Here is a 14,450-nt window from a genome sequence, read left to right on the forward strand (position 1 = left end):
GCATTTTCAGGGTTACTTGGGGGTTCCTCTACGGAACCATCAGTGGCATCTTCTACATCCGATACTAATTGAGAGTCAGACTCTGAGACGCCTCCGTGAGGGGCATTGGGAGTCGATGGGACTCCGTCTAGAGAGCACTCTGGGGAATTTTCTAAACCAGAGTCTGATTTCGCCTCCCCATTTTCAGACATGCCAGTTTGAGAGCCTCTGGTAGGGGGCATCTCTTTTTGTTTTTTTTCCCTCATTACCTCTTTAGCCCTTTTTAAAATTTTTACAGCGACCCTGGCCTGGAATTTTTTGGCAGCCATCTGTTTATCCCCCAAGCGCCGTCCGCCCTTTTGTTTACACACGAGCTGATGTGCACCCTTGAGGGTACCCCTTTCCACACCTAGTCATGCCTGATCAGAGCCACCCTTTCCAGCCCCCCTTTCTTTTAGGCCCCTGAGGATTCAGCGTCCATCAGTTTTCTGAACAAAGCGTCGTATTTTTTCCAAATCTTTTTAGAATGCCGTAGTTTTAGACTCCCCGAAGATACAGCGTCCATCAGTTTTCTGAATGAAGCATCAAACTCTTCCCAAATACTAGAATATGGGGGATCTTTGTCAGTCCTTAGTTTTTTATTCACAACCCCTAGAGTGCCTGCTCTGGGTTTGTGAATGTGTGTGTTTCTGCACACATTCAGAGCCCCTAGAGTGCCTACTCCGGGTTTGTGAATGTGGACGTTTTCGCTCACAGTTTTCTCAGGGCTTGGTGCGGCGGTGGCCACTGAGGAACTGGAGTTGTGTTTGCATGGTTGCAATACCTTGGCATCGCAGGTGTTTTCAATCCTTGGTTTTTTATTCACAATCCCTAGAGCGCCTGTTCCGGGTTTGTGAATGTGGGCGTTTTCGCTCACAGTTTTCTCAGGGCTTGGCGTGGCGGTGGCCGCTGAGGAACTGGAGTTGTCTTTGCATGGATGTTTTTTACCAGAGTGTTTTGTTTTGTCCTTGGGTTTGACGTAAATGAGGTTTGGACTGGGCTGATGCTTCATCTGCACTCTTGTGCTGTTTTGCGTTGTTAAAGGTCTCAAAGCAGATTCCTGGTTCTTTGGTGGTTCTCGGGGAGGGGTCCTTGTAGCTCCCACTACAGCCTTGTCAGAAGGGCTGCATATGCCTGCTTGGGGCAGGAGGGGGGAAAAAAAGCATTTTACAAAAATGTAACTTTGCCAGCTTTCTCACCCACACCTATGTATGTACTTAAAATACAAAACCTCATAAATTAACCAGACTAATAAGCAAAATATATTTACCCGGCTTCATCCATCCATCTGTCACTGATACTTGTGAATTTTTCTTTTCAATTGTCTCTTTCCTTTTTCTTTTGAGCATTTTTACCCGCTCAAGTTTTGACCGTGCTGTAAAGCAAACAACATTCTAATAAAACACATGAAACTGTCTAGTAAACTTTAAAATAAAATAAAATAATATCCATTAGAGTGTTTTTTCTATTTAAAAAAGTCATAGCTTTAAAACAAAATAATCCATTTCAGGCTGTACAACAATCACAGGTTTTGAGTTTATTTCTACCACTTTGAAAACAACCCCCACAAATATTTTTTTTTTTTAAAAATACATCTCATTTTGCAAAGTAAAAACCCTGTTAATTGGAAACACACCATCACCATCAGTTTGTAGACATATACTTTTTAAAAACCGCCTATGTTTTACACACACACACACACACACACACACACAGAGTTTAAAACACTGTTTGCAACAAAATACTTTTCAATAAACCCACATGCTTTTAAAAAGATCCCTGGTTGTTCTGGCCCCCGCCCTGCCCCAGCCATGTGTGCTTGGGGTCTTTGGGGTAAGAAAAACAAGCCAAAATGTTAGTTAGTATTAGCTCCCAAATCCCTATTCAACCTATGTAATACCTGAAGTTATTAAGCACAACTACAGTTAAAAATGGTTTTTACCTTGGCCTGGTGATGAACTGCAACTTAAAGTTACTGGCTCCATGCTAAACAGATCACACTGCAATACAGATATGCACCATTATTTACTAAGATAGCATGGCCAAAAAATGGCATTATATAATATATATATATTTTCAGAGTAAAAAAAAAAAACCAGGGAACATACCTCCACTTGCAGCCCAGCAGCAATTCAAGAGAGTTTCTGTTGAAAGAGACAGTCTCCAAGCTACCTGAGGTTTTTTTTTTTTTTTTTTACACCATCCTAACTCTTTTGTTTCAAAATAGTTAGCAGGTTGATTGGATCACCCCTCCCTAGCATTCCCTTTTGTGATCGGGGGTGGGGAATAAGTTTTTCTGCACAATTGGGCTGCTTTTCTTTGTAAGCAGTGTCAGGATGAGCTCCACCCTGACATCTGGTGGTGAGGTGTGGCAAGTTGTGGAAAAAAAACTTCAGGGGCTGATCTCATTTGCATAGGCACACCCACCCCGCCTAGACTGAGGCCATAGCTGCCCAAATGGTCACTTCGGCTGCTGTGGGATCCCCAGTGTCTCTGTTATTGGGGCAGGAAGAATAAATTGTTATTACCCTGATTATGGGTGCTTGGAACTGTACTTGGCTTTTTGCTATGATGGAGGGACTCACCATCAACTAAGTAGCACTCGCTAGGCAAGGGTCATGGGTTCCAAAACTGTGTGAATTGAGAGAGACTTGAGACAGGTATTAGTACCTGGTGGTGTGGGCCCCTTTGTGAGGGCCTGAAGCACCAATTGCACCTCTGTCTCTCTCCACTGTGGAATGTCAGAGCTAATTTTGGGTCTATTAAGAGTCTTGCTACAGGTACTGTGCTGCATTCACTTTGGCCTTAAGGTGCACCAGCACTAAGGCCCCCACTACTATGAGCTGAAATCACTGAGCACTGTGTCAAGTAGTGGGGAGCCGGAAGATCTAGAGTGCAGCGGTGTGTTCGTGAGACGGCGAGCTGAGCAGAACTGTTTGTGAGACGGCGAGCTGTGCGGAGTGGAGCCGGTCGTGGTGGAGCGGAGCTGTCTGTGAGACAGCGGTGTGTTCGTGAGACGGCGAGCTGAGCAGAGCTGTTCGTGAGATGGCGAGCTGTGCAGAGCGGAGCCATTCATGAGACAGCGAGCGGTGCAGAGCAGAGCCGGTCGTGGTGGAGTGGAGCCGTTCGTGAGACAGCGGTGTGTTCGTGAGACGGCGAGCTGAGCAGAGTTGTTCGTGAGACGGCGAGCGGTGCAGAGCGGAGCCGGTCGTGGTGGAGCAGAGCCGTTCGTGAGACAGCGTAGCAGAGCAGAGCCCTGTGGGGCAGTCAGCTTCAGGACACGTAAGGTGCCCCTTGCCCCTTTTCCCCACACACAGGCACATTTTAGCCAGACTGGGGAGTAACACTATGCAGATGAACTTTTGAACTCTGGGGCTGGACTTTTTGGACTTTGGGTGATTTGTGGATTGCTGGACTCAAGAGACGTTTGGGTGCTGGGACTCAAGAACCCGAGGGAAAGGGGCATGCCCCAATTTGCTTGGGGTGGTTTTTTTGCTCATGGGTTGTGTTATGAATCCTGTTGGTGGTGTTTCCCCAACATAATGCCACATTGTTTCTCTCTGTTATTAAAAGGCTTTTTGCTACACTCAGACTATGTGCTTGCGAGAGGGGAAGTATTGCCTCTCGGAGGCGCCCAGCGGGGGTGCTATATATTTGTCCCAGGTCACTGGGTGGGGGCTCGAGCCGGTTTGCATTGTGTTATTGGAATGGATCCCCTAGATATTGAACCCGGCCCTTGTTGCTGCCAACTCTGATGGGCAGAAGGGTTACATCTTTTTTTTTCTTTTTTAAGTTCAAATACTTTTTGTTCCCCCCACCCTGTAGGGCCTTCTTACAGTAACCATTTCAAGTGAGGGGCCCTTTGCAGATATCAATGAATGTCTTGGGGCTTGTTTTTGTTTTTAAAAACATGTTCTTTCATGCTTAAAGTTTGGTGGGACGGGGGGTGATTTCTAGAAAAAGTGCCCCGTGGCCTTCAACCAACTCCTGGGCCATATTTAAACTGGCCTATAGCGTTCCACCAACTCCAGGGGTTATATTTAAACTGCCCAATAGCATCTGCAAACTCCTGAGGTTTTATTTCATTTCATATTAATCAGAACTCACCATCCTCACCCACCCACCTCCCTTACTATGGGTGCACCCCCATCAAAATTAACCCTATGGCAACAAGGGTGAGTAATCACAGTCACCCTGGCTGTTCAGTGGGGGGGGGGGGTGGTTAAACCCGTTCAGTTCAACAGAATAAGTCAACTCTATTGTACTCAACCACATGTCTGAACCATCCCCGTTTGTTTTATTGTAAACACATTTTTAGGGTATTTTTCCCCCTCCCACAACATACATTTCAGCTTTTTTTTTTTTTTGCTGTAAATGGGTCTCTCTTACACAAAAGACACAAGAGCTAGGTTCTCACAAACAATTTTTTTTTTATTTAAAAGACATACAGCTCCTTCAAAACAAACCAAGATGCTCCATTAAAAAAAGAAAGAAAGAAAAAAAGACTTTAAGTTCCCTTAAGGGCCAGAGACCTTTTAACAGAAATACAAATAGTCACAAAGCCCTTTTCAATAGATTTTTTTTTTAAATTTACAGCTACCAAGTTTTATATCGCATGTTTGGCACCTCACCATTTTCTAACTTAATCCTTTTAGATTTCTTACAAATAGCCTTTTTCTTAAGCAGGGTTCTGTAACTTTTTGTGCGGACCAGACGGTCAATATAACGCTCTAAGCAGGCATCTTCCGGTTTGGTCATTTTCTTTAAAACATGGTCAGGGTCTCCACTGAATTGCACAGCATTTATCAAGGTCACCCCTTGTGCTATATGTTCTTGGGTTAGGCATAGACATTGCATAGCATAACCTATGGCAATCACAGTGTTTAATAAGCTTTCCAAACACAGCTCAGCACACAGGCCCCGGGGCTTGCAGTTTATATCCACTGAAGTCCAAGTCACACAGTCATGGTGCCGCTGGCCTGGTGCATCTATGACACAGCCCTCACAATCTTCAAAAAGCTTTTCCCTAAGACAGTGATTAAGAACAGAATAAACAGCAACGCGTACAATAGTCCGCATGACTTTGTTACGCTCACGACGTGGCACTGGCTCAGTCAGTTCCATGCCAAGCCTCCTCCTAAACTCCTCATAGCCGTCATCCTCGGAGTCCTCTTCAACATTTTGTATTGGCGTTGAGCAAAAACAAGGTGGGCCCGGTTCATCTTCGCTGCTTGGTGCAACGCTGTCCAGAGTCTCCGGGTCCTCTAGAAAGGCATCATTGAGCTGTTGAGAGATTTTTTTCAAAAAAGAAACAGCGTAAGCACCCCACTGCTCGGTTTTTGATTTACACAATCCCTGGTTCCTAGCCCCGTTACAATCCCATCCCGACCGTCACTTCTTAAGCATTCATTTACCTGAGCGTTCATCTTGTCCACTAGTGACTTCCCCGAGCTGCGATCACCTTCCTCCTCCCAGGGGGTGGACAACAAGAGGCCATCACGCTCATCGTGGGGCCCCACAAGCGGCTGGGTTTCAGGGTCCGGGGTATCCATCAATGGCTGGGCCAAAGGGCTCCCCTCAATTGCCCCCTCCTCCTCGGAACTGTCGCTGATGTAGCGCTTTCTCCACGGTTTGTTGAAGGCCCTCGGGGCTAAAACAAAGTCCGAAGTTCTCACGGGGGTGGTGAAGGAGTCCATGTTTCCACGATTTCTAAAACACGCGCTCTTGGTAAAAGACAGCCTCTTCTGCCCGACGCTGGGCCTTATGGGGTGATGGTGCTGCGCTCTGATTGGCAGAGGGGTCATACGCCCCTCTTCTGGGCGGTTCACCCCATCCCAGAACCTGCCCTATTTTGGTCAAATCTGCTCTCGGGCCGGCCTGATTGGTAGAGGTTGGTGGGAGGAGTTGTTAGAGGGGTCACACGAATCATTTCCGGACGGGTCACCCCGCCCCCGGAACTCATCCTAATTGGTCAAATCTCCTCTTGGTCCTATCGGAACAAAACCCCTCCTGATTGGTAGCGGGGTGGGGGGAGGAGTTGTTAGAGGGGTCACAAGACCCACTGCCAGAGAGGACACCCCCACCCCGGAACTCGCCCTGATTGGTCAAAGCTCCTCTCTGGGCGGTCCTACGGGGCAAAACCCATCCTGATTGGTGGGGGAGGGGGGAGGAGTTGTTAGAGGGGTCACAAGACCCACTTCCGGAGAGGACACCCCGCCCCGGAACTCGCCCTGATTGGTCAAAGCTCCTCTTGGGGGTGAAGTCCTACAGGGGCGAAACCCATCCTGATTGGTAGAGGGCAGTGGGAGGAGTTGTTAGAGGGGTCACATGACATACCTTGCTTCCGGTCACGTGGCAGCCTTGACCCTGGAAGTAATACCCCATGGGGCGGGACTTCCGGGGGGGGAGAGGTCAAGGGGCGGGGTTAAGGGGTCAAGGGGTGGGTTGGGTATCACATGACACACCTTGCTTCCGGTCATGTGGCAGCCTTGACCCCGGAAGTAACAACCCATGGGGGCGGGACTTCTGGTGGGCGGGGCTAAGGGGTCAAGGGGCGGGGCTAAGGGGTCAAGGGGCGGGGTCAGGGTTTGATTGATGGTAGGGCCCTTATACTACTAACATATGCAGTTTGAATGAACTATTCTTTTGCAGGGCACCTCTTAATATCTACAGTGCTTTTCATCTCAAAGCACCTAACAGTCTACACATCAGTTTTGGCAAATATAGACTTTCTGGAACCTGCTGGTTTGAGTCACAGCAGGCTCGGCTCAGCTTTTCAGGTATAGTAGACAAACTCAGTACCATGTAGTTTACTGTGTAGGGCCTTGTAGATGAGTCCTTAAAAACTGAGGCCAACGATATTTTCCCAACGATACCTTGCTATTGTTTGCTAATGATAGTAGCTGCATAATCCCTCTGGTGGAGTCTTACCTTAGTGTTGCCATCTCTTGTGATTTTACCACAAGAAAACCCACCAAATATCATGTGTCTTCAAGCCCCAGCCCCTGGAGTCATGTGGTTATGTGAGAATCTCAGCGCACAGCAGCTGAAACCATCACTGATCCTAGTGGCAGTCCAGAGGGGTGGGGCTTGAAGTCCCATCTGCATTATCCAAATGGCAGTTATGGAACTGAAGACCCCACAAAAATAGAAACATATGGAAAAAATTATATCTAAAGTAGTTAAACAATTGCTGTTTGCTTTGGTGCCCCCATTTAATTTCAATTTCTCCCTTGTCCAAGCCAACTAAACACCTAAGCCAGATGGGGGAAGAAGCTACTGCTGCTTCAGATTTCTGTTCGGAACTCCAGTGTCGATCCCTTCATCTTCTCTTTATAATCTGAGTCAAATGCCTCATTCTGGGCCACGGTAAAGTGATTCTTCCAGTCACCCGCGATACCTGGAGGAGAAAACCAGGAATCATTGAGTGAAATTCTGTGGCCTGTGTTATGCGAGAGTTCAGACTAGATGATCACCATAATGGTCCCTTCTGGCCTATAAATCTGTGAAACCAAAGGAATGATTCAATCTATAGTCTTTCTCCCTTCTGCCACTTGCCTCTTTCAGAGATCTCACTAGGGCTTGGTTAAATGGTGACAATTTTTCACTCTAATTCCCCATTAGTTCCATTTCTCCTTGAGCAGTGTTTTTCCTAGGCAGCTCCATCATTAGCCAGGTTTGGCAGGTAAAGGATAAAACAGATCCTGAGATTTTTCCCACCTATGGAAGCAGAACTAGTGGCTGGCTTTTCCCCAGATTATAGCTATTATTGGCCCTGCTTCCATGTTACATGTGTCCTCCTTTCTTGTAGGCCCTCCTATAATTGCTGTGAGGGGCTCTCACCTTTTTTCATAAAGGGAGACACACTGTGGTCCATCTGAGCTTTTGATACCATCTTATAATTGGCAGTGGGGTTCTTCTGCATCTCCTGGAATGAGGTGTGATGGAGGATTTTATTCACCACATCCTCCTTCAGGTCCTTTCCCAGAAACTGTAACACCTTTTGTATTTCACGTTTAGGATCCTAGAAAGAAAGACAGATTGTCAGATGCCACACAGAATGATGTGGAAACTATTACAAGGTGCTTGTACAATGTCACTTTCTCAGCCCAGGTAGTGGGGATTGGGGACAGTGAGAATGGAGGGGTTTGGCATTTCCTTTTGAAGGGAGATCCCTAATCTCCCAAATCCGTGTGTGTGTAATATTATTAGGAATCACCAGATAGTGCTATTGCAAATTATATTAGCTAGTTCTGTTTATTTGAATGTATAGGAGTTGGATCTTGAAGACATGCCTTTTGTCAGCTGTGACATCATTGTTTTCAGAAGTTGAGTATATTACCTGTGAAGCCTCACCCCTCTGCCTGATTCTCTTGCTCTCTGAATAAGTATTGTCGATAGGCATAGCTGCTGCCTACTTGTTATCCTCATGCAAACAAACAACGCACTTGGGGCCAAAACATTAGATGAGTTTATATTCTTTCCCTGGCGCACCTCTTTCATGTCCTCATAGAACAGGTACAGAATTGGCTTGTCCTTTCTCTTCTCCCACCAGCCTTTCACATGATCATACCAAGGTCCAAACGCAACTAAATCAAAGACAAAGGAGTAGAAGAGAAGGCAAACATTCACATTTAATATGGATTCACTGTGATATCAGCAAAGAAGTCAGGTTAAATAATGAATATTTTGTGTGGCTCTCAAAAAAAAACCCATAATGGCAGAATCATACCAGGATAATGGGTTGATAGGGAAATAAGGGGGTGCTGGATGTCTTGGGACACCCCTTTTAACACAACTCATTCCCCTTCCCGTCCCCCCAGGAATAGATAACTTGAGACATTAACTAGGCAACCTGACTGCCTGAGCATCTAAGAGATGTTCTAGGAGGATCTGGTTCTTGGTTTTGGACCAAGGTTTTGGACTACCTGAGAGGTGGTTCCAGAAAGGATGGTTCTAGACTATTCTCAGTGGTAGAAGAGGACAGGACAAGGAGTAATGGTCTCAAGTTGCAGTGGGGAGGTTTAGGTTGGATATTAGGAAAAACTTTTTCACTAGGAGGGTGGTGAAACACTAGAATGCGTTACCTAGGGAGGTGGTAGAATCTCCTTCCTTAGAAGTTTTTAAGGTCAGGCTTGACAAAGCCCTGGCTGGGATGATTTGATTGGGGATTGGTCCTGCTTTGAGCAGGGGATTGGACTAGATGACCTCCTGAGGTCCCTTCCAACCCTGATATTCTATGATTCTATGAAGTGGAGGCTGATGGGAGATGTGTTCATGTTCTTTTATCTTGCCCTGTAGGGGCTTCTGTCTAACTGAAATTTGGATACACTCATGGGAAGAGATTCTCAAGTGGTATAATAAAGTATCTTTAGAGCAGCTAATAATCTGCTCCATAGTTTTTAGTTTAGCAGTGTCACAGCCTGTGAGTTCAGTGTTGTAGGGAGAATCTAGCTTCAAGTTTTACCTTCCCCAGTCACAAACTTCTCCAAGAATTCATCCCAGGTGCCAGGCTCTGGATGTATTTTTGCCATTTGGTAGAAATGGTAATAAGAGACTGCCACATCCTTCGCATTTCGGGCAACGTAGATGATCTGCGGAGAAGAGAAGGATGTTTACATGGTCAATCGAGTCTATGTTAGAGTAACAAAGCTGATTGAAAAACAAGAAAATAAATTTGCAAAAATATTTTCAGATTTCTCCTCACCCATATTTTCATTGAAATCTGACCTTTTCAGTTCTAAACATTTCAGTTGGTTCTACCATTGGCCAAAAAAGAGAGGGGTGGGGAGATTTATTAATACTGTCTAATTTCCCATCAATTTTCCAACCAAACTTCAAAAAAAATGTGACCAGTTCTATTGAATGAGCAAGTGGCACTTCAGCTGTTTGTAGGACTCTCTCCAGAGTCACTATAAGTCTCATTGAATAAATCACTAAGAGAGATCCCTTCCAGGCTTAGTCATGGCATTAAAAGGAAAATTCCTCTGAATTTTGCAAAAAAATGAACCACCCAGAGTGAAAGGGGTGTGGCAGAAATTCACAAGGTCACAGTCAACTGACGGGGACTGGCAGAGTAGGCAACATTACTGTTCCTCAGCTATATAAAAGCTTTCACCCAGGGAAGTCATAGCACTTTACAGCCCTAAGTAATGTAGTGTTTTGCAGATGGGGAAACTGAGGTACAGGGAGGTACACTGAGCAGGGGAGGCAGAATTGGGAATAGTACCCAGTAGGCCTAATGGCTACTCTTGTTCTTTAACCATAATTGCTGCCTCCTCCATCAATGCAAAGAATCAAGCTGGAGGGGAAAGAGAAAGAGATTGAGTCCAACAATTAGAATTTCCTTCACAGTTGCCTAGAAAAGAGCACCCTGCTTTTAGGGGGGAAATCCTAGCCCCACTGATGTCAATGAAGCCAGGATGTCTACACTGCAGTTGGAGGTGTGATTGCAGCCCTCAGAAGATATACCCGTTCTAGCTTTAATCTAGCTAACACAGCTAAAAATAGCAGGGAAGACACAGGGACGTGGGCTTCAGCACGGCCTGTAGAGGCATGTCGGGGATCCTGGGGATATATTCGCATTGCTAGCCTGCACCACCATGTCTTCACTGCTATTCTTAGCCATACTAGCTAGATTAAAGCTAGAGTGGGTAGGCCAACCTGTGCTTCAAATCACACCTTTGGTTGCAGTCTAGATATGCCCTTAGTCCCTGCTATAACCTGGCCCTGAATCCTCCTCTCCAGCACTGCTGATGGTATCAAATATGTCTGCAAAGTGCATGGATTGTAGAAATTCAGGGATGATATCTCATGTCAAATGAGGCTCATTTGAGTGATGCATTGTTTGACCATCAGTACTTACAATGGTAGCTGGATTTAGTCACTGAGAATCTGTGTGTCTTCAAAAAAAAAAAAACCAACTAAACACACAGCAGCACTAGAATCCTATGGAAACTCCAGCTTAATCCATTACTGTATTAATTTCCAGTGGAAAATCTCAGATAGAAGGCTGCTCATATGGATAAGCACTGCCTGAGATCTAGGTTCAGCTGCTGGATCTCTCACAGATTCATTATGTGATCTTGGGCAAACCACTTAATCTCTCCATGCCTTAGTCCGCCATCCGTAAAATGGGGATAGTAGTGCTTCCTTTGTCTATTTATATTGCAAACTCTGTGGGGCAGGAATTTTCTCTTGCTATGTGTATTCACAGTACACATGTGTAGTACAATGGGATGTCCATCTTGGTTGGAGCCTCTGCTAACGCAATGCAAAGAAATAATACTAACCTTGCAGTTGTTTTCCCAGAAGGAGTCAGGAAGGAGTTGAACAGGAAGATGGGTCTTTACTAATCGGGGAGAGGGCAGTTCAGCCAGCTGTGCGACACCTAAAAAATACAAAAGGGATTAAAGGAAAAAACAGGACTATTACAGCTTTGATCGTAAACTATTTACACTCAGAGGGCCACTGTTACGAAGAGAGGAATCGGGCCCGCAGCCTTTAATAATCCTGAGCTGCCATTCTGTATCTCTCTACAGGATGAAGTCCAGACAGATGTGGATAAAGATAGAAGTCAGGGTGTGAACATATAATATTCTATCCCCCTTTTAGGGCGAGATTTACAAAAGAGCTCAGCACCTAACAGCTCCCCTTGTGGACAGTGGAAATCTCATCCGTAGGGTAGGATTTTCAAAAGAAAATATGAGAGTTAGGTGCTCAACCTCCATTGACTGTTACTGGGAATTTGGCACCTAATTCCTATAAACTCTTTTGAAAATCCCACCCTTAATCCATTTGTGTATTAAGTTATTTTTAAAACATTTCAGTTCATATTTAAGCTCCTTGTGCACAGGATCCTAATACTATTGACAGTTTGCACTTATATATGGCCAGATCCAGTGGTAATCTTTCCATTGACTTCAGTGTACTGTGGATCAGGCTCAGAGTGCCTTTCATTCCAAAGAACTCAGAGTGGTTTAGAAACAGTAAAGGCTAAATTCTATCCTCAGATCTATACACAGTCAGTGAGATTTTCTTGTATGTATCCGAGGACAGAATTTGGAGCCAGTTAACCAACCCTCCCAAAAGCCCAGGGAGGTAAGTAAATATCCTCATATTCAGTTTTGGGCAACACAGTTCCTAAAGGGAGGGTTGTCAAAGACGCAGCTCCAATCTCTCCGGGAGCGTGCCTGCAGTGTGCAAAGCTTTACCATTTGAAAATCCAGGGATGATCAGCTCCATGAAAGGGATCCGAACGTAAATCGCATCCTGTTTACACTTCTCTGCATCACCGTTCTTATAGATCATGTCCACAATTTCACTGATCCAGGCTGTGCCTGGAAATATAAAGCAAACTAGCTAAATACTCTTCTAGAGTACACCAGGCAGGTCATAAACATGGAGTCAGATCCTCAGCTGGTATAAATTGAAGTGAATGGAGTTATGCCAATTTACACCAGATGACGATCCCTTCTAGCCTATGGCTTTTAGCTACAGACTTTGAGGGTGGTGATAATCAGTGCTCCTGGGCTTTCTTGGCCTGCACTTGAATATGTGATGTCAGTAACGAAGTGACTCAAAGGGCCTATCATTGTGGAAGTCCAATATCACCAAACTTGATATAACATCACAATTGTTTCTGCTACTGCCTGAAGGCCCAATGCAAATTTCCCACTAGGCTTGTGGGAGATAAACTACTCACAAATGGAGGTGTGAATAGATAGAATCCTGTCACCCTTCAGCGCTGAGCCTATATTGAGGACAAAAAGCCACTTCATCCATCCTGTGAAAAAAGCACTCCCCTTCGGCTCATGTTGGTCAGAATCAAGTTGGCAATTTCCCTTCCTGAACACTGAGTGAGGGCACTCCAGTGTTAGTCCACGAACTCTATAGCATTTAGCAACAGGAGAGTCTATGGCTAAATGATAGTAAGACAGCAACATGGAAGGAATATTTTGCCACTTTTTGAACACATCCCTGCTAGGACAAAGAAGTTTGTGGTCTTATTCTGTTTCTATGCACAGCATTGTTACAGGGCATGGCTTCTCCCCAGCTTCCAAACACTCCCTGCCCTGCTCAGTCTCCTTTGAGAAGGTTTATTTGCATAACACAGGCAAGAAGAGCAACAGAAAACAGTCTTTTAACTCATTTTCTCTCAGGCTTCAGGGCCGCCCCTCCCCATGATCTAGCACTCCTCCTCCTGGTAGTTCCCTACTGAGTTCTAATCAGCTCTGCTCCCTTCCTGGAGCAATAGGCTCAGTGCTGCTTCCCTCAGCACCTAGCCCCTTGCTCCAGGGACCCTCTGCAGGAGTTAGCTCTACTCCACCATGTCTTCCCTTCCCCAGGCACAGCCTATCCAACTCACTTCCTTCACCTCTTATTTCCTGCTCTCTGGGAGCCCTTTATAGGCCCAGGTGTAGCCCAGCCCCCTTTAATTGGCTGGATTGGGCTCACATGCTCTGATGCAGGAGAGCTAGGCCCAGTTCTACTCACAGGGACCAGCTATTGAGCCATTTTCTGGCTGTAAATCTATTACATTCCTAAGAACATAAGAATGGCCACACTGGGTGAGACCAAAGGTCCGTCTAGCTCAGTGTCCTGTCTTCCGACAGTGGCCAATGCCAGGTGCTTCAGAGAGAATGAACCTAACAGACAATTACAGTGTGATCCATCCCATGTTGTCCATTCCCAGCTTCTGGCAGTCAGAGGCTAGAGACACCCAGAGCATGGGGTTGCATCCCTGACCATCTTGGCTAATAGCCATTGATGGACCTATCTTCCATGAACTTATCTTGTTCTTTTTTGAATCCCATTATAGTTTTGGCCTGGTAGGCTTCTTAGCTTCTTCCCTACATGACAAGGTCCAGTAAAACCCATGTATACTGCCGTGTTTTGAATAGGGTTCTTCAATAAAAAGGGATCACGAAGGCACAGAGGAGGCTTTGAGTAAGAGATTTCTATACCTAATTGAGGAATTGATAAAGGGGTTATGGTCTGAGTGTGGCATACATGTGGTCTAAGAGTTGGGCAATAGCCTCCATTTCTGCCCTGGGTTTGTGCCTTTTAGCTGCATAAGAAGAATCTCCTGATAGATCAGTGGCACTCACCTGATTTCGGGTAGGTGGAAATGAGAAGGTAATCTGGCCTGGCTTGGAACGATTCCACCTGGGCCCATTCTTCAACAATACTCCAGAATAGGGGAATGCCACGGACCATTTCTAATTTCCTCCTGTAAATATTTTCATTATTTTCCATCCTGGAAATGCTGAGCTAAAGGAAGAGAAAAGAGTGTAAGTGGAAGTGGTTTGCTTCCATTACAAAGTGCTGGGAGACCCTCTCTTCCACTTAGCATTTATTTTCCACAGTGGAGTGTGGGAGACTTGTCAGTATTATATTGACAGGTTTCAGAGTAGCAGCCGTGTTAGTCTGTA

At 45.6% G+C, this 14,450-nt stretch overlaps 1 protein-coding gene across 3 annotated transcripts; it reads right to left on the minus strand.

The window, feature by feature from the left end:
• Positions 1-7,304: 7,304 nt before the first annotated feature.
• On the minus strand, positions 7,305-14,298 carry LOC141985723 (sulfotransferase 1 family member D1-like). Of its 3 annotated transcripts, XM_074949909.1 has the most exons (7): positions 14,127-14,298; positions 12,231-12,356; positions 11,310-11,407; positions 9,485-9,611; positions 8,512-8,606; positions 7,861-8,041; positions 7,305-7,417 (listed from the first exon to the last, which is right to left on the minus strand). In XM_074949909.1, the coding sequence occupies exons 1-7, from the start codon at positions 14,272-14,274 to the stop codon at positions 7,305-7,307; spliced, it is 888 nt and encodes a 295-aa protein (XP_074806010.1). In that variant the 5' UTR covers positions 14,275-14,298. The 3 variants fall into 3 exon arrangements, with proteins under 3 accessions (XP_074806010.1, XP_074806008.1, XP_074806009.1); XM_074949907.1 differs by lacking the exon at positions 14,127-14,298 and having other exon boundaries at positions 12,210-12,327; XM_074949908.1 differs by lacking the exons at positions 8,512-8,606; positions 9,485-9,611 and having other exon boundaries at positions 14,127-14,274.
• Positions 14,299-14,450: the final 152 nt, after the last annotated feature.

Source organism: Natator depressus, chromosome 4 (assembly GCF_965152275.1).
Source record: "Natator depressus isolate rNatDep1 chromosome 4, rNatDep2.hap1, whole genome shotgun sequence".
NCBI lineage: Eukaryota > Metazoa > Chordata > Testudines > Cheloniidae > Natator > Natator depressus.